The following is a 23,864-nucleotide window of genomic DNA, read 5'->3' as shown; positions in this document are numbered from 1 at the left end:
TCTCTGGTAATCCTATCGAATGCTCGCTGGTTCTGTCTGACCACTGTTCATTACTTTTTTTCAGGTACAGTTTCCTGGTAGCAATGACCTACCTAACCATCTGTCAAATCATCCGAGTCTACATCCTGGATGGGAAGGAGTGGTCTGCTGACTTTTCTGGGTAAGCAGGGGAGAAGTACACTCAGTGCTAATAATTTGAAGCTATTATTGATTGCTCTTTACACCATAACATGTTCTCCTTCTTAAGCCCATCTTGGGCTTGGGCAAAGGCCGCCAACACCATCTCACCAGAGTCCTCTGTCCTTGACCAGTCTTTCAAATTGTCTCCAGGTGTAGCCCATAAGATAAAGGAGCAGAATTAGGCCATTTGGCCCATTGAGTCTGTCTGCCACTTCATCATGGCTGATAACGTTTTCTGTCTCAGCTGCAATCCCCTGCCTTCTCCTAATAACCCTCCATGCCCTGACTAATCAAGAACCTATCAACCTCTACCTTAAATATACCCAATGACTTGGCCTCCACAGCCACCTGTGGCAACAACTTCCACAGATTCACCATTCTCTGGTGAAGAAAATTCCTCATCTCCATCTAAACGGGACTTGGGAGTCCTCGTGCAGGATACCCTTAAGGTTAACCTCCAGGTTGAGTCGGTGGTGAAGAAGGTGAATGCAATGCTGGCATTCATTTCTAGAGGAATAGAGTATAGGAGCAGGGATGTGATGTTGAGGCTCTATAAGGTGCTGGTGAGACCTCACTTGGAGTACTGTGGGCAGTTTTGGGCTGCTTATTTAAGAAAGGATGTGCTGACGTTGGAGAGGGTACAGAGAAGATTCACTAGAATGATTCCGGGAATGAGAGGCTTAACATATGAGCAACGTTTGTCTGCTCTTGGACTGTATTCCTTGGAGTTTAGAAGAATGAGGGGAGACCTCATAGAAACATTTTGAATGTTGAAAGGCATGGACAGAGTGGATGTGGCAGAGTTGTTTCCCATGATGGGGGAGTCTAGTATGAGAGAGCATGATTTAAGGATTGAAGGGCACCCATTCAGAACAGAGATGCAAAGAAATTTTTTTAGTCAGAGGATGGTGAATCTGTGGAATTTGTTGCCACGGGCAGCAGTGGAGGCAAGTCATTGGGTGTATTTAAGGCAGAGATTGATAGGTATCTGAGTAGCCAGGGCATCAAAGGTTATGGTGAGAAGGCGGGGGAGTGGGACTAAATGGGAGAATGGATCAGCTCATGATAAAATGGCGGTGCAGACTCGATGGGCCAAATAGCCTACTTTTGCTGCTTTGTCTTATGGTCTTATGGTCTAAATGGATGTCCCCCTCTGGTCTTCGACTCCCTCAATAGAGGAAACATCCTCTCCACATCCACCCTACCGAGGCCTATCAACGTTCAATAGGTTTCAATAAGATCACCCCTCATTCTTCTGAATTCCAGTGAGTACAAGTCCAGAGCCATCAGTCAGTCCTCATACAATAACCCTTTCTTTGCCTGAATCATTCTTGTGAACCTCCTCTGGATCCTCTTCAATGTCAGCACATCCTTTCTTAGATAAGGGCCCCAAAATTGTTCACAACACTCCCAGTGAGGCCTCAACAGTGCTTTATAAAGCCTCAACATTACCTCCCTGCTTTTATGTTCTAGACGCAAGCCCCTCTCCAGGCAAAAATCCTTCCTCTCCAGGGCTGAGGTCTTTGGTACTTCTGTAGGCTTTCCTGTAGCTCTGGGTTTTTACGGGATAGGGTTGCTAGCCTCAAGCCTATCCCTCCCCCTTTTGCAGCTGGTCTTGGGACTGTCCACGGCAGAGTTACCATAACGTGGGTGATTTAAGGTCTGAAAGGAGTAACACACAATGCAGGAGGAACTCTGCAGGTTAGTGGAGACGAGTAAAGAGCTGATGTTTCAGGCTGAGACCCTTCATCAGGTTTCTGAAAGAAGCTGATTTCAGTAGCTTCACACATAGAATGACTGGTAACTTTACTGTGCCAATGACAACGAGTGCATTCATTTTCATTGACAGTAAGCGGGTTCACAGCACATGTTTGTTTATAGTAGTCACTGTTGTTGACTTGTCCTTTGTTTACGGTATAGACCATCCTTCCCTGAGTTAGAGGCAGTGTACCTGTGGCGTGAATGTCAGACGCTCACCTGTGGGCTGGCTTGCTCTGGTGTCCGTTTGCAAGGATCCTGTTCGCTACGGGAATACGAGCTGGGATTTGCAGTGAAGGGGCTGCATGCACTGGGAGGGATTGTTGTGGGGAGGGGGAGAAGAAGGGGGTTTTGGTGGGAATAGTCGCGTATAACCAACCTCATTACAAAGTTAACTGGATGTCAGGAAAAGATGGTCATTGGAGTAACTTCCCAACAAATGTGTAGGTCTCCTCTGCCATCAGATTTCTGAACCGTCCATGAACACTGCCTCATTATTAATTTTCCAATATTTATTAATTTTGTTATTTTAGATTTCTTAAAGTTGTTATAGCCAGGTTTGGGGGGGGGGGGAACCCAGTGGAACCATTTCTACTGATAGAAGGGGCAAAGGCTGGTTACTGGCACTTTAAAACCAGTCGCTTCAGGCAGATGGGCTCATCAGTCATGGTTGGCAGCTCACCTAGGAGAAGGGAAGCTCTGATCTCAAACCTCCACTGCCTTGCCAGTATACCCACTCATGCGGACGGCATTGGGATTAAACCCCGAGGTTAAAATCCCTAAGGCAGTTCAATGCTGACTGATGAATTCAGCTCTGTGGAGAGGGGGAGTTTGCTACCTGGGTAACAGCTCGCTCTCCATATTGTGCTGCCCAGGCTTGCATATATGTAGACATCTAGAATGCAACATGCATAGTTAGCATGACCCCTAACTACAGAGACCTCATTAGTCATTTTGTCTTTGCACTGTGCTGCTGAAAAACTAATTTCACATCATAAAAAATGGCTGTGATATACTGATTTAAAACTACACATTCCAATGCTGACCACCCCAACTTTTATTGACAATCTGTGTTTTATAATTGAATAGGTGGTAGCAGGGGTTTCTCCACAAAGCACCACAGTGTCTGGTCGACATACTCATGTGGTGACTTTGGGAAGGAGTTTCAGAATCTGTGATGAAGTGCCAGCAGGTATAAGCCTGCGATGTGGTGTGTTGTTCATAGGAACCTGGTTCTGATGGGTTTTGCATGCACTGACTGTTCCTGTCATTCCAGGTGGGCTGTGAGAACCTGGGAAAATTGCTTCAGAATCAGAATCAGGTTTAATATCACCGGCATATCATGTGAAATTTGTTGTTTTGTGACAGCAGTACATTGCAATACATAAAAATAAAAACTATAAATTACAATATATATAAATATATATTTTCAGGCATCGCCCTTTGAAGGTGTCCTGAACGCTGGGGAGGCTAATGTCCATGATGAAGCTGGTTGAGTTTACAACTTCCTGCTGCTAGCCCATTAGATCTGCTTAGCATGTCAATTAATCAGCAGCCCACAAAAAGCTGGGGGGACTCAGGAGGTCAGACAACATCTGTAGAGGAGAATGGACCGTTGGTGTTCAGGTCCCGATGACCTGCTGAACTCTTCCAACTTTTTGAGTGTTGTTCCAGATTTCTGTATCTGCAGTCTCCTGCGTGTCCATGTTAATTAAACAATATATCTTATCCACTGTCCAGAATAATGTTAAGAGTTAGATGACCATGAACTGAGTATACTTCAGTTTTAACTCATTTAAAAACCTAGCAACGTTAGGAAAAATGGGTTTGTACCCCAAGCAATGACACTCTTACAGACAATAACATTGGTGGCACATAAAATTCCCATTATTCCTCATCCCATCATTTTAGCATTGGTAAAATTCCCTTCAAAGTTCAGTTGTGCTCCTCGGCATTTTGATAACAAACAGTTCCTGCTCACTTTTTAAGCAACACACATCAAAGTTGCTGGTGAACGCAGCAGGCCGGGCAGCATCTATAGGAAGAGGCGCAGTCGACGTTTCAGGCCGAGACCCTTCGTCGTCCTGATGAAGGGTCTCGGCCTGAAACGTCGACTGCGCCTCTTCCTATAGATGCTGCCCGGCCTGCTGCGTTCACCAGCAACTTTGATGTGTGTTGCTTGAATTTCCAGCATCTGCAGAATTCCTGTTGCCTGCTCACTTTTTGCCCTCTTTGTTAACTCTGCCCCATTTCATCACACCCAGTCAATGGAGCAGAGAAACAGGTGGGAGAGGAGACATAAGAACTGGAATTGTCATTGGTTCACACACAATAAGAATAGCTAGGCTCTATATCAGTTCCCATAGCAACAGCACTTACACTACAACAGGGAGAGGAAGCTCTGGGAAGATGAAAGTGCTATTGGGTGGTAACTAGTCAAGTCTCCACTCAAGAAGTAATTGGAGAATAAGTAATTGATGGCAATGTAGATACCAACATGGTATGAGGTTCAACAAGTTACCTGACTGAATGTGACATTTGATTCAATTGCATGTGACCCTCCCAGAGGCAAGACCAGGGTGTTTCCCTGTCATTGGGTGTGATTTAATCACTACTTCTGGTTCAATAAAATGACAGCAACTTTCAAAGGAACTTGTATCTTTTGTCGTGTGTTGCACTGTATCTACTAATCTATTCTTTCTTTATTTATAGGCCGTTAATGGTGATCACACAGAAAGTTACAAAACTGGCATTTGAACTTCATGATGGTAAGTAAGTGAAAATGAAATACAGGCATTCCACTTGTAATCTGTCTGAAGTCTGGATAAGATTGTGGTGCAGAGTCACCACCTACCCTTTCCCCAAAATGATGATACACTCAAAGCATAAATGGCATCTGGTCTGGTAGATTAATGCTGGTGCTTACACTCCATGTGACTCTCCTCCTTCCACTTTCCATCTGCACTTCCTTCTATACCTTTTCAAAGTCCCTTTGCTAATCTCTGCTACTGGGTTGCCTGCGTTGAGAGTTCCATTTTCCAGTCAATTCCAAGTTTAACAACCATGCAGGCTCTGGGAAAACTACGTACTCCTCTTAGAAAGGGAAATAAGGAGGCATATATTTAAGATGCTTGACGGAAAGATTTGGAGATAATTTTTAACAGAATGAGTGCAGATTGGGAATTCACAGTTTGAAAGGACCTCTTCTCCCCTCCCTCCTCCCACCTTCCCCCGCCCCTTCCTATTTAGGGCAGCGATGAAGGTCTTCCATCTCTGACAGTGTTCAGGGCTTCCTTCATTGTGCCAGGAGCTTCCTCTCGATTTTCACCATTGTTAGTCATACAAGCTCCGGGAGACTGGGGAAGACTGTCGCACTCAGATGTAGAAGGTTTCTTCATTGCTGTTTCCATACAACTTTGTTTTACCAGTCAGGGTTGTTAGCCCTGAGCTGAGCCCCCGAAGCTGGAGGACTGGTGGGCCACTCCTAGTCTGGCATCTACCCTTTGGCTCTTGGTAGAGTCACTCATGCCAAAGCATAAAGCCCTGACTCCAGCTAACGTAGCTCTTCTGCTTATTGAAGCAGACAAGCCTCCAAACTCAGCACTGAGGTTGTGGTCCTCTTGAAGGATGAAAGAATGGTGAAATACGAACATTTCAATGAACATTTGATGTACCATAACCTGTGAGGCATAAATTTGAGAAGATGGACTTGGCTGGGCTGCTCTCTGTCACCTTTAATGGCTACAATTGTTTGAATGACCTCCTCCCGTGGTATGAATTTTACCCCATGAATTGCTTACATGACGTTTGGGCATTCTGGAATGCTTTACAATCAATACGTTTAACTGAAGTTGATGAAGGGTGAATAATAGTTAAAACACCAGCACTGTGGTCGGCGTGCTCTGTCGACAAGTGCCAATGATCCCCAAGGTCAGTGTGTTCGAGGCTGTGGTCTTGTGGTCACAGGCCTGATGGTGGCCTGTCCCGAGGTTGGAAGCCTGATATTGACGTGTCCAGAATTCAGGGTGTTCTGACCTGGGGGTGTGGTGTGGGGTTGAGAGGGTGGGAAGGTGATCCTGATGTGGCCTCCACTATGTTGGTGAGATCTGTCGAGCCTTCCATTCCATCTGCCAAAAGTGGAACTTCCCAGTGGCCAAACATTTTAATCCCGTTCTGACATGTTGGTCATGGTCTTCCCTATTGCCACAATGAAGCCACCTTCAGGGCGGAGGTGCAACACCTTGTATTCTGTCCGAGTAACCTGATGGCAAAAATATCAACTTCTCTTTCTAGTTAAAAAAAATCCCCCTCCTCCCCTCTTCTATTCCTCATTCTGGCCTATCATCTCCCCCTGGTGACCCCCCTCCTCCCCTTTCTCCAATGGTCCACTCTCCTCTCCTTTCAGATTCCTTCATCTCATCTCCAGCCCTTTACCTTTCTTAACCCACCTGGCTTCACCTATCACCTTCTAGCTACCCTCCTTCCCCTCTCTCTCCCCCCACCACCTTTTTATTCTGGCATCTTCCCCCTTTTCAGAAGGGTGTCAGCCTGAAATGTCGACTGTGCATTCATTACCATAGACCAGCTGAGTTCCTCCAGCATTTTGTGTGTGTTACTTTTGCTTTCGTTGGGTCTGTCTTGTTGCATATTGGCTGCTTGTTCTACTGAACATGTGGACATGCTACGTTGGCATCAGAAGCATGGCGACACTTGTGAGCTTCCCCCATCACGATCTTCAGATTATATTGGTTGTTAATGCAGATGCCACATTTCACTGTATGTTTCGATGTTCATGTGACGAATAAAGCTTAATCAAAGTTAGATTCCAGACCAGTTGCAATTAAATAGATGGCAGAGTATGCTCAGTCTTTAGCTGGCCACTGTCAAACTGATGGATTAAGTATGTTCTGTTCAAGGTTATGAAGTGAGGAGATGGCCTAAAATGTAATCCAAGGAAGATCAAACAACAAGCTAATCTTCTCAAACAATGTAGTGTGTCTCCATAATTTTTCTTAAAGACCGTGATATTGCAATACCATGTAAAACTGTAGGCATATGGAAAAGCTTTAATTGAACTTCCTGCAGCTGTTGGTACTTGGACAGATGTGCACAACAGCACCAGCAGTCTTCGAGAGACGGAAAAGAGATGATCACTCCTACCCTGGTTGCACCAGTGTTTACTGAGGCTGAGGAACATGCTCTCATTTCCTTTTAACCTCTGATCGTCACCTTCTCCCTGCTGATTCTGTTAACTTGGCTGCTGGTTGATCCCTTGTCCCATGCAGGCAATGGCTGAGTTCACATGATTGTCAAACGATACCGTTGGAATTTGATGTTTTTGATCCAAGGTTCTTTCGGAAGTCAGGAAAGAGGCACAAAACTTGTTGCTTCATTATCATTTTATTAAGAATAGATAGTTGAACAGACAGCGAAAGAGGTCTACTAAGCAAAGAGAGAGACAAAGGAACATAAAATTAAGATGGCACCCAGCAGAGAGCAGCTATTTTTATAGCCACAGATAGGGAAACTCTCCACTCAAACTTATAGATAAGAGTGAACCAATTAGAAAGTCATGATTCAAATAATGCAGTACAAAGAGCTTTTCAGAAATATAAAACCATAGGATATAGGAGCAGAATTAGGCCATTTGGCCCATCGAGTCTGCTCTGCCATTTCATCATGGCTGATCCACTTTTCCTCTCAGCCCCAATCTCCTGCCTTCTCCCTGTATCCCTTCATGTTCTGACTACTCAAGAACCTATTAAGCTCTGCCTTAAATATACCCAATGACTTGGCCTCCATAGCTGCCTGAAGAAAAGAATTCCACAGATTCATCACTCACTGGCTAAAGAAATTCCTCATACTTTGTGTAAGCACGAGAGGCGTAGCAAACTTGTACGTACACATTATAGCCTTTAGGATGTATAGTAAGCAGTTACTTGTATATAAGTAATTATATAAAAACAAGCAGATAATTCCTAAACTGCAAAGAAAATAACAATTAGTTTAATCGAGGAATGAAACAGTCAGGTCCAATGAAACATGGCACAACAGGGCAGCACAGAGATTGGCTGCTGAATACTGTGGCATGCTGTCAATGGTGCAAACAGCAAAATCTCAGTTCAGCCATTCTTTTGTGGGCTCTGCTGAGCTCCCAGTAAAGAAATGACGATGACTGCAGCCGTGATCAGATGGTCTGGACAAAGGAAGTGGCCATTTGAGACTAACTTCATCCCTCGGGGGCAGTGTGCCTGCTGAAAGATGGAAGCCATGTGTGACTGGCCAGAAGTGAGTGTCTCCTCAGAACTGCCACCAAACGATTGAAGAGTTTCTCAGCAGAGGAGAAGGTGGATGCATCCTGATGAAGAACTACCTGTATGTTAAGAGTTGGAACTGTTGTGGCCACATGGATGAAGTGCAGGAGTGATTGCAGTTTGGGGAAGCTTGCAACAGCAACAACTGCCTGTCCAGGGACATCCACAGTCTAGGGCTCCCTTCCGCCCTCAAAGGCCATCTGAGCAGGAGGCATGACAGCCGGTCAGTCTGTGCGCCCAGATTTCGAGGCTGGAGTTTGAGGTCCCATCATCGGCTAGTACGAGGGTTGATACTGAAGATCAGAGCCCAAAGTTCAATCAGAGGTCATGCCCAATGGCAGAGGCCTGGCAAATCCATGTGAGGGTGGGTGGGAGGGAGGGAGGAATGGGGCTTTTATTTTTTGCTGTTCTGTGTTGTTCTGCTAAGCACTGTGGGTGTGCAATGTTAGCACTGGAATGTGTGTGACAACCCTTGCAGGCTAACCCGGCACGTCCCAATGTTCAGAGATTCAAAGTGTATGTATTATCAAAGTATGTATGCAGTATACAGTCCTGAGATGTGTTTACTGCTAGCACAAACAATGTATTTCACTGTATAATTGTGATAAATAAATCAGAATCTGTTCTATCTACTTGCTACAGTGCGCTGCAAGGAGGTAGATGGCTGTCTGGTCTTGTGGTGTAGAGGGTGTCAGTGACCTGCCTATTGGAGCAGCGAGCAGCAGACTGCGACGTGGTCTGATCTGCACCCAAGGGCAGCACTGAAACTGTGGCTGGGAAAGTGACAGTGACTTTGTGTGGTAAGAGCAGCATAAACAAATGCACGAGATCCCAGACGAAATGGAGGACAACTTCATAAATCAAAACTACGCTGACACCAGAAATTCTGCAGATGCTGGAAATCCAGAGCAACACCCACAGAGTGCTGGCGGAACTCAGCAGGTCAGGCAGTATCTATGGAAAGGAACAAACAGTCAACGTTTTGTGCCGAGACCCTTAATCAGGACTGAGAAGGAATGGGGAAGACGCCAGAATAAAAAGGGAGGGTGGAGGGGAAGGAGGGTAGCTAGAAGGTGATAGGTGAAGCCAGGTGGGTGGGAAAGGTAAAGGGCTGGAGATGAAGGAATCTGACAGGAGGGGAGAAGAAGAGAAGAAGTGGACACGGGAGGTGATAAGCAGATGAGGAGCGGTAGGAGAACAGAGTGGAGAATAAAAGAGGGGAGGGGGAGGGAAAATTGCATTACCAGAAGGAGAAATCAATATTCCTGCCATCAGGTTGGAGGCTACCCACACAAAATATAAATTGTTGCTCCTCCACCCTGAGGGTGGCCTCATCGTGGCATTGGAGACGTGGACCAACATGTCAGAACGGGAATGGGAGTTAAAATGTTTGGTCACCGGGAAATTTGCTCTGAAGTGCAAAGATGAGCACGTTGCCTTTCTGAAACTGGGTGGAGTTGGTTTCACAACGTCGAGATGTGAGACTAGTTGGGTAGGTTGTTTTACAGGGCTGAAAGGTGAAGTTGGGTGGGCCAGTTGTTTTAAAGTGCACTGAGGGATCAGAAGTCAGTGTGAACAATGTCCAGAGGAAGTTGTGTGTCTGCAACAATACAATACTTCGTCAGTAGCCATTTAACTGAAGTGATCCCCGTGCAGTCCGGGTCTCCTGTGAGTCAGGGCAACGTGAGTGGGGATTGTGCTGATGGTGAGCTTTCCATTATGATTGAGGTTTAGCCAGAGAAACTGTGCCAGCAAACTCTGAAGCCTTGGCCTGATGGTTATCATCTGGAACTGTCCAAATTGTCCGGACAGTGTGCACCTGGATTGTGGTGATAACCACAACGTGGTTCCCAATGCCAACTCCCTGCATTCAGCACAGCTACTGTGTATTTACAAGGATGCACCGAAAAAGGGTCACAGCTTAAGCAAGACCTCTTGGCAGCAGTGTGGTGGAAGTGAGGGTGCGAAGTTGCCCCAGCTGTCGGCTGTGGGTATGAGGGTGTGAAGAGCACCGCGATAGAGTAGCGGTTATTTATTTAGCGGTACAGTGTGGATTAGGCCCTTCCGGCCCTCTGACAACCCCTGACAACCCTGAATTTAACCCGAGCCTAATCTCAGGACAAGTTACAATGACCAATTAACCCACCCTGTACGTCCTTGGACTGTGAGAGGAAGCCCAAGAACACCTCCAGCTGATCGCTACGTGCCCATGGTTATCACAGCACCAATACAGCTGGGGCGTTCGGAGCTCATCGTTCGATTCTGGCACTGCCTGTAAGGAGTTCGTACGTTCTCCCCATGAACCGTGTGGGTTTCCTCTGCGTGCTTTCACAGTCCAAAGACGTACCAATTGGGATGTTAATCAGTTACTGAATTTGAATTGAATTGACGTTATTTCTTACATCCTTCACATACATGAGGAGTAAAAAATCTTTATGTTACGTCTTCATTTAAATGTGCCATGTGCAATCATAGTAATTTATAATAAATAGAACAATTAATGTAATATAGAGTACACTCAGAGTTCATCAGCCTGATGGCCTGGTGGAAGAAGCTGTCCCGGAGCCTGTTGGTCCTGGCTTTTATGCTGTGATATCGCTTCCCGGATGGTAGCAGCTGGAATAGATTGTGGTTGGGATGACTCGGGTCCCCAATCATCCTATGGGCCCTTTTTACACTGTCCTTATAAATGTCCTGAATTATGGGAAATTCACAACTGGAGATGCGCTGGGCTGTCCGCACCACTCTCTGCAACACTCACAATGTGCTGGAGGAACTCAGCAGGTCAGTCAGCATCAGTTGAAAAGATTAGTCGACGTTTCGGGCGGAAACCCTTCGTCAGGACTGAAGGAAGAACTTTGGGGAGGGTTTGAAGAATGCTGGTGGTTGAAAAAAACAGTAATTTGAAAGACAAAGGGGTGGGGGAGGGGAAGCAGGGAGGTGATTGGCAGGAGAACAATGCACAGCAGTAGAAGGAGGTGGAACTATGAGGGAGGTGATGTGAAATAGGGATAGAGGTAGGGAGGGGGAGGGAATTACCGGAAGTTGGAGAATTCTATGTTCATGCCAAGGGGCTAGAGACTACCTAGACGGTATATGAAGTGTTGCTCCTCCAACCTGAGTTTAGCCTCATCATGGCAGTAGAGGAGGCCATGTATGGACATATCTGAATGGGAATACGGAATTTAATTCCCTCCCCCTCCCTTCCTCTATCCCTATTTCACATCACCTCCCTCATAGTTCCGCCTCCGTCTACTACTTCGCATTGTTCTCCTGCCAATCACCTCCCTGCTTCCCCTCCCCCACCCCTTTGTCTTTCAAATTACTGTTTTTTTCAACCACCAGCATTCTTCAAACCCTCCCCAAAGTTCTTCCTTCAGTCCTGACGAAGGGTTTCCGCCCGAAACGTCGACTAATCTTTTCAACTGGTGCTGACTGACCTGCTGAGTTCCTCCAGCGCATTGTGAGTGTTCCTTTGACAACAGCACCCGCAGATTATTTTGTGTTTACCACTCTCTGCAGAGTCCTGTGGTTAAGGGAGGCACAGTTCCCAAACTAGGCAGTGATGCAGCCAGTCAGGATGCTCTCAATTGTGCCCCTGTGAAAGTTCTTAGGATCTGGGGGCCCATACCAAACTTCCTCAACCGTCTGAAGTGAAAGAGGCACCTGTGCTTTTTCACCACACAGCTGGTGTGTACAGACCACGTGAGGTCCTCGGTGATGTGGATGCCGAGGAACTTGAAGCTGTTTACCCTCTCAACCCCAGATCCATTGATGTCAATAGGGGTTAGCCCATCTCCATTCCTCCTGTAATCCACAACCAGCTCCTTTGTTTTTGCGACATTGAGGGAGAGGTTGTTTTCTTGACACCACTGTGTCAGGGTGATGACTTCTTCTCTGTAGGCCACCTCGTTATTGTTTGAGATAAGCCCAATCAATGTAGTGTCGTCGGCAAATTTAATTAGCAGATTAGAGCTGTGGGTGGCGATACAGTCATGGGTATACAGGGAGTAAAGGAGGGGACTCAGTACGCAGCCCTGAGGGGCTGCTGTGTTGAGAGTCAGAGGGTCAGAGGTGAGGGAGCCCACTCTTACAACCTGCTGGCGATCTGACAGGAAGTCCAGGATCCAGCTGCACAAGGCAGGGTCAAGGCCGAGGTCTCTGAGCTTCTTGTCGAGCCTGGATGGAAATATGGTGTTGAATGCTGAACTGCAGTCCAAGAACAGCATTCACACATAAGCATCCCTCTTCTCCAGATGTGTAAGGATGGTATGTAGAGCAGTGGCTATTGCCTAGTCTGTCGATCGGTTGTGTCAGTAGGGGAATTGTAGAGGGTCTAGTCTGGGTGGTAGCAAGCTGCAGGTGTAATCCTTGACCAGCCTCTCAAAGCATTTGCTTATTATTGAGATGAGTGTGACAGGACGCCAGTCAGTCAGGCATGTTACCTTGATCTTTTTTGTTTCAGGGGCAATGGTGGATGTTTTGAAGCAGGAGGGCACTCTACACTGGGAGAGGGAGAGATTATAAATGTCTGTAAGCACCCCTGCCAGTTGTGCTGTGCACACCTTCAGTACTCGCCCTGGGATGCTGTCTGGTCCCGCAGCCTTGCGACTGTTCATTCGTTGGAAACACTGTGTACCTCAGCCTCAGGGATGACCGGGTTACAGGCTGTAGCGGTGGCTTTCCTCAGAAGCTCAGAGTTAGTGACATCGAACTGAGCGTTTGAGCTCATCTGGGAGAGAGGCCGCGATGTTGGTGACACCACAATGTTTGGTTTTGAAGTCTGTAATGGTTGCAGCCCTCGCCACAAGTGACGTGTGCTATTCGTTGTGAATCTTTACTCAATCTTCTCCCTACATTGTTGTTTCGCAGCCTTGATAGCTTTGCGCAGATTGTAGCTGCTTTTCTTCAGCTCTAGTTGATCTCCAGCGATGTAAGCTCGATGTCGCGCAGTAAGTGCTGCTCACACGGAACTATTGATCCAGGATTTCTGGTTCGGGAAGACCCTGACCGACTTCTGGGGGACAGCATCGTCGATGCAGTTCCGGATGAAGCACGTGACTCCATCCGTGAACTTGGAGACATCCTCCTCATGGAACACATTCCAGTCGACGTCATCGAAGCAGTCCTGCAGCATGGAGGCCGATTGGTCGGACCAACAGTGGACGGTTTTAACTGTGGCCACCTCTTGTTTCAGCTTCTGCCTGTGATTGGGGTAGGGTTTAATAGGTGGGTTGCTGGGCCAGAAGGACCTGTTTCGTGCTATATCTCCAAATGTATCGGTCTTTGTAGGTATGACTACCCCCAACCTTCCCATTGCACTCTTGGGATCCCAAGTGTAGATCGAATCCTTGAATTCATCACTCTGCTGCAGTCCCGCAATATACCTCTGCCCATTGTTATGTACCAGACAAAACAGCATGAAATGTGATAGGCAGTGGAAACTCAGTTATAAAGATCACAGTGTGGCCCAGTAAGGTTTGTGCTATCATCACACATATAAATGACGTCAGAGTAGCACCATAAGAAGTTGGGTTCCCAGCCCGGGGTCACGCCAACACAGCATTCACAGAACTCATCAACCCTAACCTGTGCGGCTTTGGACTGTGGGAGGAAACTGGAGCACCCGCAGGAAATCCACACGGTCACGGGCAGAACGTACAAACTCCTTACAGTTGGTCACGGGCAGAACGTACAGACGCCGTACGGACGGTCGCGGTCAGAACATACAGACTCCTCACGGATGGTCGCGGTTGGAACGTACAGACTCCTCACGGACGGTCGCGGGTGGAACATACAGACGCCGTATGGGCGGTCGCGGTCGGAACGTACAGACTCCGTACGGGCGGTCGCGGTCGGAACGTACAGACTCCTCACGGACGGTCGCGGTCGGAAAGTACAGACTCTGTACGGACGGTCGCGGGCGGAACGTACAGACGCCGTACGGACGGTCGCGGTCGGAACGTACAGACTCCGTACGGGCGGTCGGAACGTACAGACTCCTCACAGACAGTCGCGGTCGGAACGTACAGACTCCTCACGGACGGTCGCGGTCGGAACGTAGAGACTCCTTACAGACAGCGGTGGGAGTTGAACCCCAATCTTACAGCCGGCGCTGTGAACTGTTGCACTAACCGCTACGGTATTGGCTGTCGACTAATCCTTGATGGTTGGTTTTTAACAGGATGGAATGACTATGCAATTAAAACACACATTAAAGAGAGATTTAATACATGATTTACAGAACAAAAATGGGCCCACCTTGTAAGACTAATACATGAATCTAGCATGCAACATTGGTACAACCACTTGCACGTTTGTCAAAACCAGTTTGTCTTAACCTGGATAGTTTTATAGCTATCCTGCCTGAACAATTGGTGTTTAACAGCTGGGGGAACTCTGTGACTGGATTACTGTGTGTGAGTTGGAGACCAAGTAGTCTGACTTGTTTTGGCCTGTGATCTCGAACTGATGATGTTTTTCCATTTCCACTATCGCTTCCAGATGACACAATGCAACTATTTATTGTGTTTAAACATTGCAAAACCAGTTTGTCTTAATTTCTCTTAGGTCTGGCCCGAAATGAGGAAGAACTGAATGTATCTCAGAAACGCTTAGCAGTGAGGTGAGTTCAGAACATGCGTTCAGGAGAATACAGCATGAGATTTTGCACGCAAGATTGATTACTGTTTGTGTATAACCCCTTTTATGAGCTGTCAATCCAAAGAGTTTAAACCTTTCAACAAAATAAACGTCAGACAAATTGGACCTGGTAGGGTTCATTCTTGATGTTTTTCAATGTGTTATTATAGTTAAATTACTAACACAATATCCTGCAAGAAAACAGCAGTAGTCCATTTGTCTACTTAGCCTGTCCAGCCATGTCTGCTCTTCTGTGTCAGCTTTCCAGATCTACCAGTTCCCCGGTCTTTCAAAAATTTAAATACCCCAAATGATTTAACCGAGTAAAACATCCAAAGCATTCTACTGAAGAATTATTACCGCAAACCAACACAGCTATGCAAGAATTTCAACCAAAGAATTTCTCTTTGGTTAAAAGGCTGGGATTTTGGAGCAGTTTGGAACGCAAGACACTTTATGAAGGAAATTCCACAATTTAGGATGTTGGCAGTTGAAGACTCAGCCGTCGGTAGTGTAATGGATCAGGTTTAATATCACTGACGTGTCATGAGATGTGTTGTTTTGCAACAGCAGCAGATTGCAATACAGAATTGGAAAACCTGTAAATTACAGTAAGATACAAGTATATATATAATGAGTAGTGCAAAAACAGCAATAAAAATAGTGAGGTAGTGCTCATTGTCCATTCAGAAATCGGATGAAGTTGTTGCTAAAACTTTGGATGGTGTGTTTTCAGATCCCTGTGCCTCCTCTCTGATGGGACGGTGCCATGTCTTGGGAGATGGGGAGCCCCCTTCCCCCACCTCCTGAGGCATCACCTTTTGCAGATGCCCTGGACGCTGGGGAGGCTCGCGCCCACGACGGAACTGGCTGAGCTTACAGCTTCCCTCGACCCCGCGCGGTGACCCCCCCCCCGCCACCACCCCCCCCGCCCGTCCCGTACCAGTCTGTGATGCAACCAGTTAGTTATTCTCCATGGTACATCTGTAGAAACCCAAGAGAGTCCCTGCTGACACATTAATTCTTCCCAAATTCCCAACACAATATAGCTGTCGTCATGTCTTTTTCCCAATTTTATTAATATGTTGGGCCCAGGATAGGTCCTTCAGAGGTGTTGATACTCAGGAACTTAAAACTGCTCACTCTTTCCACCACTGATCCCTCAAAGAGGACTGGTATGTGTTCCCTCAACTTCCCCCTCCTCCATCAATTCCTTGGTCTTACTGATGTTGTGCACGGTTATTTCGATACCGCTGAGCTATCTTGCTGCTGCACGCCGCCTCATCACCATGTGAAACTCTGCCGAACTTCGTTGTGTCATCAGCAAGTTTATAGATGCTGTGCACTGCACCTAGCCGCACAGTCTGGGTGTAAAGAGAGAAGAGCACACATCCCTGAGGTACGTCAGCGAGGAGGAGATGTCGTTTGCGATCTGCTCTTGCTGTGGTCTCCTGCTAAGGAAATCGAGGATCCATTTGCAGAGGGAGGTACAGAGGCCCAGGTTTTGGAGCTTGTTGATTAGTACTGAGGGCATGATGACGTACAGCGCTGAGAAGTGGAGGGTTAAGTTTGGGAATTGTTAAATTGGCAGACTGGGGGAACAGAGAGATCTCAGCCCAGATATTAACCCATGTAATTGATCTGTATTCAAACAGGATTGCTGATCACTTTCGATTCTCATTGTGAATATCACATAAAGAGAAGTTCAACTGTGAGATTGACAGAGCTGCATTGTAACACTGAAATGGAGCCTGTAACTTAAAAATATGTTGTAAAACATCAATTTATTTATTTATTGGGATACAACACGGAACAGACCCTTCCGGCCCTTTCAGCTACACTGCCTAGCAACCTCCAATTTAATCCCAGCCTAATCACAGGAGATTGGGGCTGAGACGGAAAATGGATTAGCCATGATGAAATGGCAGGGCAGACTCGATGGGCCAAATGGCCCAATTCTGCTCCTATATCTTATGGTGTTATTTTCTGATACTCCACTTCCTCTCCTGTTAAATCTCCATTTTTATGATCAATTTTTTTCTATTTATTCCTTTACCTATCCTGCTGCCGCCATCATTTCCTGAAGATTTTAACTCCTTGCTTGACTTCTTGAAACTTTGCCTACATAAGCATTCTTTTGTATGAGTTCAGATTGGACGGTATGTGCATCTCTCACTGCATCAGAAAACCCCGTTCAGTTTAATCCCTCTCTACTGTTATACCCGCATTTTCAGCTTATTCAAAATCTTTTGAAATAATGTAAGCATAGAATGCCTTTCACAAGACCAAGACATTCCAAAATAGTTTGCAGACATTATATAGTGACTGTGGTAATGTTGCAAAGTTCACATATTTAGTAAAGTGGAGCAGTGGATCAACAAGGCTACAAACTACAAGTGGATAATGTAAACAACAGGAATTCTGCAGATGCTGGAAATTCAAGCAACATACATCAAAGTTGCTGGTGAATGCAGCAGGCCAAGCAGCATCTATAGGAAGAGGCGCAGTCGACGTTTCAGGCCGAGACCCTTCGTCAGGACTAACTGAAGGAAGAGTGAGTAAGGGATTTGAAAGTGGGAGGGGGAGGGGGAGATCCAAAATGATAGGAGAAGACAGGAGGGGAAGGGATAGAGCCAAGAGCTGGACAGGTGATTGGCAAAAGGGGATACGAGAGGATCATGGGACAGGAGGTCCGGGAAGAAAGACAGGGGGGGGGGGTGACCCAGAGGATGGGCAAGAGGTATATTCAAAATCACCCCCCCCCCTTGTCTTTCTTCCCGGACCTCCTGTCCCATGATCCTCTCGTATCCCCTTTTGCCAATCACCTGTCCAGCTCTTGGCTCTATCCCTCCCCCTCCTGTCTTCTCCTATCATTTTGGATCTCCCCCTCCCCCTCCCACTTTCAAATCCCTTACTCACTCTTCCTTCAGTTAGTCCTGACGAAGGGTCTCGGCCTGAAACGTCGACTGTGCCTCTTCCTATAGATGCTGCTTGGCCTGCTGCGTTCACCAGCAACTTTGATGTATGTTAAGTGGATAATGTATTTTAGATGACGTAGCAAGCTTGCCACACATTGCAACTGCAGGTCACAATGGCTCCATTGACAAATGCACTGCCTTTGTGTAGCTCCACCAGTGTGGACTTGGGAAGTCACACGATGAATTCCAGGGTGATGTTGAAGAATGGAATGATCATAGAGAAGGGTTTTGATGTCATCTGAGGTCGGAGGAGCTCGTGTTGTTTTTCCTGGACCAGATACCAGATACCGATGTGTTTAGAATTATGAGGAGAATACATACGGTACTCTAACTTTTCAGCAGCAGGAGGGCTAGTAACCAAATTGCATAGATTTTAGAGTACTTTGTTAAAGATCCAGAGATGAGATAAAAGTTTGTTGAACACAATGAGGTTGTTAAGATTCCTAGCTAGGTGGGTGCAGAAAGATCCAGTCGTAACTTTTAAAAGATGCGTCCTGAGGAGGAACATTTTGCAGAACCTTCAGAAATTCGTATTGGAATTAGTAGTAACTCTGGGGTAAAAGATCTTGTTGTGCTTTGTTATTCTATAATCAAACTCCTTGCATAAAAAATGAACAATTAGTTTGTCACTGCTGACTGCTGGCATTGACTTCAGTCACAGAGAACATTGAGTGTTGAGACGCACACTCAATGTGTCAGAAACAGTTTCTTCCCCTCCACCATCAGATTTCTGAATGGACAATGAACCCATGAACACTACCACACTTTTACTTAATCCTCTCCTTTTCCACTACTTATTAAAATAAATATATATATTTTACATTAATTAGTTTTAATTATTTTGTATTGTAACGAACTGCTGCCACAAAACAAATTTCACGACCTAGGCCAGTGATATTGAAGCTGATTTTGTTTGGGAAGGTGAGGTATTTATGAACTGCCTTGTGAAGCGCTCTGTGTTGACCTGAGTGAGAATCCCATGTGAGAAAAGTGGGTACGTAAAACCCTGTTATTCAAGCCCATAAAGGAAGAGCAGACATAACGAGGGGGATTTGATTTAAAGTGAAATCTTTGTTAGTGCTGCATGCCTTCATGTGGGTCGTCTTCATAATCAAATGTAAAGATCTTCCCTTAAAGCACACTGATGCAGCATGCAGCACTTACTGTAGGGTAAGGGCAACCCGACGTTTTCCACTGAGGTTGTGTTGGACTACAACTGGAGGCCATGGGTGAAAGCTGAAAGGTTTAAGGTGAACATGAGGGGGATCTTCTTCACTCAGAGGGTGGTGAGAGTGTGGAATGAGCTGCCAGGCCAAGTGGTGCATGCAGTTTTGATTTCAGCATCTAAGAGGTTCTGGATAGATACATGGATGGCCGGGGTATGGAGTGCTATGGTGTGGGTGCAAGGTCAATGGGAGTAGGCAGATATATGGTTTGGCACAGACTAGATGGGCTGAGGGGCCTGTTTCTGTGCTGCAGTTTTGCTATGACTTAACTAAAGATTTTAAAAGATTAGATGTATTGTCGTACCTCAAAACATACAGTGAAATACTTTGTTTGCAGCTGATGTGCTGAATCTCCACACTTCCAATGCCAACATAGCATGCCCACAACTTACTAACCCTAGCTCGCATGTTTTCGAAATGTGGGAGGGCACCGGAGTACCAGAAGGAAACCCACGCAGTCACGGGGAGAACGTACAAACTCCTTGCAGAGTGCAGCGAGAATCGAACCCTGATCTTACAGCTGGCACTGTGAAGCATTACGCTAACTGTTATACTCCGGCGCCTCACTGAGCATTTCTCTCACTGTAATTTTTCTCTGGAGTAAGACACTCTTACTGGGCTTTACAGACGGATACCGAGTCTACTTGAGTACGTCAGCTACAACCTCAACTTCATGGGCATCCTGGCAGGACCTCTGAGCTCTTTCAATGATTACATCACCTTCATCGAGGGCAGGAACTTTGAGGTTGGGGAGACCCACCTTGCTAATGGGAAGGAGATAAAAATGGGCCCCCATAATGAACCTTCATCTCTGGTAAGCTAATGAACTGGCTTTTGTTTAATGTTTAAATTAAAAGAAAGGAAATCACAGATTTCTTGGTCAGAGGTATCAGAGCTCTGGAATTAAAATTTAATCTTCATAACACAGCTTTAAAAAATAAAACACTAAGTAATTTACGTGGTTTTATATTTTGTAGTTAATTTGGGAACTTTTTGTTTCGCTAGTGTAGAGATGTTGATGTGTTTGATGTTGTAGTAGATTATAGGATGTGACTTTGAGGATTATGTCCAGTATGAATTCATTAACACACACGCACACACCTCTGTCCAGCCATGGTAGTTGGGAAAAGCAAAAACTTGGTGAAGGAACAAGATGCTTTGATCTAGTGCTGAAGATGCTTTGAGGTTTGGAAAGTATAGTCAAAAGTTTTCCAGGTGACTAAATTACACACTATGTATGGAATAAGAAGCTTTCTAACTTCAGTAGTCCTTATTTATCTTAGATGTGTTTATTTGGAATTGTCATATTTTTCCAGCTGGGAATAGACATTTTAAATGCTTTGACATGGACTAGATGGGCCAAAGGGCCTGTTTCTGTGCTGTACTTTGTAATGACTCTATATCTAAGGATACCCATCCCAAATGTGTGAATTTCACGTTTGCTTGGACTTTACTGAGTTCTGTCTTTTTCTGTATGATCAATCATCACGGCCAGCACAGCTGATGGCTTTGCCTTCAGTTCGCTTGGCCTTAAGATCTGCAGTTCCTTCCCTAAACCACTTCACTTCTTCCACTCTGTCTTTTCTAAGTCACTCCACTAGAAGCCTGCTTTTTCTGTTCTTTCTATCACCAGTGTCTCCTGGTGAGGCTCAGTGCCACATTTTAGTTTATTTCGAGTCTTTACCGAAAATGTCAAATGTCCATTTCCCTCCGCAGATGCTGACTGGGCAGCTGCGTATTCTTCTTTTGCACTCAAAGATGTGTGGGCTCTGTTACAGAGAACTGGTACATAGATTCTCAGCAAAGTTTGCTGATTTTCCCCTGTTCTTTCTCAGTCATCAAATCCTTCCACAATAACTCTTCTTCATTTAGAAGGAGAGAACAGACCCTGTTTTTCACTGTTAGTGCTGACAGTGAAGTAACTTGGCCGCGTGGAGTTTGCATTTTATTCTGGGAAATGTGATAACTGGTACAGGCACAGCAAGATCCTACAAAAATAACAAAGAGATAACTGAATCCTCTGATACTGTCAGTTTTAAAGTAATAGTGGAGTGATTAAGTAGACAGGATGATCTGGGGCAACAAAGCTTATATAAATACTAGAAATACTTGGGAGGTCCAGTAGCGACAGAGTTCACAAACAAACAGCAACAGATGTTGCCTGGCCTGAATATTTTCAGCATTCTGTTTTAATTTGAGATTTGCAACATCTGGACTTGTGCATTTTAATTCAATCACTGGATTTGCTGATCCAACAGTAGGAGCACACACTGGTTTGACTTGGGATTCCTCAGTGATTCAAGCCGCCTTTCAGCCAGCCCCTTCAACCAAGTGGTTCATCAGTTATAAGCTGCCACCTCAATGGGCTGGCATTCACTCAGTGCTCCATTTGTTAACATCCCGCGACCCACCCTGAGTCAGAGAGCCTACCCTGCTCTAACTCACAGCTGGGGTAGCAAGAGGAGGTGGATCAAAAGAAGAGATTTCGACACAAATAGTTTAATTACAGCAATAGACCACCAAAACCTTGTACTCATCTTCAGTAACACCAAAGAACTAATTGTGGACTTTAGAAAGGGGTAAGACGAGGGAACGCACTGCAGTCCTGATAGAGGAATTAGAAGTGTAAAATGAGTTTCTGGATGTCAACATCTCTGGATGACAAAGAAAGCATGATGGTGGCTATATTTCATTAGGAGTTTGAGCAGATCTGGTATGTGACCAAAAACACTTGCAAATTTCTACAGATGTACAGTGGAGAGCATTCGAACTGGCTGTATCACTGTCTGGTATGGTGGGGGGAGGGCAGGACTACTGCATAGGATCAAAATAAGCTGCATAGAGTCGGCTCTATCATGGACACTAGCCTTGGTAATATCCAGGACACCTTCAAGGAGCGATGCCTCAAAAAGGTGGCATCCATCATTAAGGACCCCCTCACCCAGGACATGCCCTCTTCTCATTGCTACCATCAGAGCGGAGGTACAGGAGCCTGAAGGCAGACACTCAGTGATTCAGGAACAGCTTCTTCCCCTCTGTCATCTCATTTCTGAATGGACATTGAACCCATGAACACTACCTCACTACTTTTTAATTTTTTTTGCCCTACTAATTTAATTTAACTTTATATACTGTAATTCACGGATTATCTCTATTATGTATTGCATTGTACTGCTGCTGCAAAGACAGCAAATTTCACAACATATGCTGGTGATATTAAACCTGATTCTGAAGCAACGGAGTTGATTTTTGTTAATGCACCTGTCTTCGCTATCTCCTTTGACAGCTCATTTGATATACTCACCGCCTGCTGGGTGCAACAGTTGCCGCTCAGGTTCCTATTAAATCATTTCTCTCTCACCTTCAACCTCTGTTGTCCATTGCTCCAATTGTATCTCCATTGCTTGTGGGGTACATCAATCACTGTGTTCGAGCCCAGAGAGTAGTTCAGACACATTCAAGTGAGGTTGGAGCCCATTACTGTGTAGAGCCCGCCACCTTGTGGCTCCCTTGGTTCACTGCACCCCTGTAACACGGCATGACAGCAGACAGATTCAGAATTAGGTTTAATATTACTGTACTGGCATACATCATGAACTTTGTTGTCCATTCAGAAATCGGATGGCAGAGGGGAAGAAGCTGTTCCTGAATTGTTGAATGTGTACCTTCAGGCTCCTGTACCACCTCCTTGAGAAGAGGGCATGTCCTGGGAGATGGGGAACACCTAACAGTTTAGATTTAGAATTTAACAGGTAGCGTTTCTTCCATTTCCAGGATTCTCCTAAACTAATTCCTAATGACCATAATGAACTTGAGAGACTGAATTATGGGGATGGGCTGGGGCTCTTTTTATTAGAGAAGGAAGGGTGATCTTACCAAGGTGTACTGTATAAGATCGAGAGGCAAGTCCCTCTATTTATTTTTTCAGCTGTGTGGACCAACCATTGCTTTCAGCAGGAAATTTTTACATAGTTTGAAATCTGCACAGCACTTTAAATGTATTTTTTGTAATATGCATATTATGAATATTTAGAATGAAAATTGAAAAATCACATGCTATTTTACGACTGTATGAACATAAATTTCAAAATTATATGTACATAATAAAAAAGAAAGCTCAAGCTACATGGCAACAAAGGCTACGTGCGCAGGAGCGTTTCAGTTACTGCGCAACCGTGCACACGCGCAGCTATAGAGGCAACAGTGTTGAGGGAGATTAGCAGGGCTGAGTGCTCACAGTATTTTCCTCAGGGCTGGAGAGTGAAAAACTTGAGGGCATTGGAATTAATGTGAGAGAGTGAAGATGGGCCAACTGATTCACCCAGAGGGTGGTCAGCATATGGAGTGAGCTGCCAGGCGAGGAGGTGGAGGCAGGTGCATGAATAACTTTAAAAAGGTACTTGCATGGGTACAGGATAGGAAAGGATTAAAGCGGGGGTTTCCACCCTATGGACCCCTCAGGTATGGTGAGAGTCCATGGCATAAAAAACCTTGGGAACCTCTGTTCTGGAGAGATATGGGCCAAACGTGGGCAAATAGGACTATGTTAAATGGGAATCCTGGTTAGCATGGACTGGTTGGGCTGAATGGCCTTTTAAAGAGCTGTATCACCGACTTTATACTTGTTTACATTTAACTACACTCCCTTTGAGTGCTGGTTGTCCCTTCTTCAGTATCATTTTCACCCAGTTGCTTTTTTTCTTTGAGGTAAGGAATTGAGGGAGGTGCTGTCTATAGCAGACATTTTCAACTTTTTCTGTGCCGTG

The 23,864-nt window shown here is 45.6% G+C and overlaps 1 protein-coding gene across 2 annotated transcripts in view; it reads left to right on the top strand.

Annotated features, from left to right (window-relative positions):
* Positions 1–23,864, top strand: part of LOC134338227 (lysophospholipid acyltransferase 2-like) — an 88,749-nt gene that overhangs the window by 52,511 nt on the left and 12,374 nt on the right. For both annotated transcript variants that reach the window (XM_063033916.1, XM_063033915.1), the window contains exons 4-7: positions 65–160; positions 4,651–4,706; positions 14,823–14,877; positions 19,726–19,912. In XM_063033916.1, coding sequence (XP_062889986.1) covers positions 65–160; positions 4,651–4,706; positions 14,823–14,877; positions 19,726–19,912 — 394 coding nt within the window. The remainder of the gene's footprint in view (positions 1–64; positions 161–4,650; positions 4,707–14,822; positions 14,878–19,725; positions 19,913–23,864) is intronic.

The sequence above is a fragment of the Mobula hypostoma genome, chromosome 26, assembly GCF_963921235.1.
Source record: "Mobula hypostoma chromosome 26, sMobHyp1.1, whole genome shotgun sequence".
Lineage (NCBI taxonomy): Eukaryota > Metazoa > Chordata > Chondrichthyes > Myliobatiformes > Myliobatidae > Mobula > Mobula hypostoma.
The sequence above is the reverse complement of the archived record's forward strand: the minus strand, read 5'-3'. Positions and strand labels throughout refer to the sequence as shown.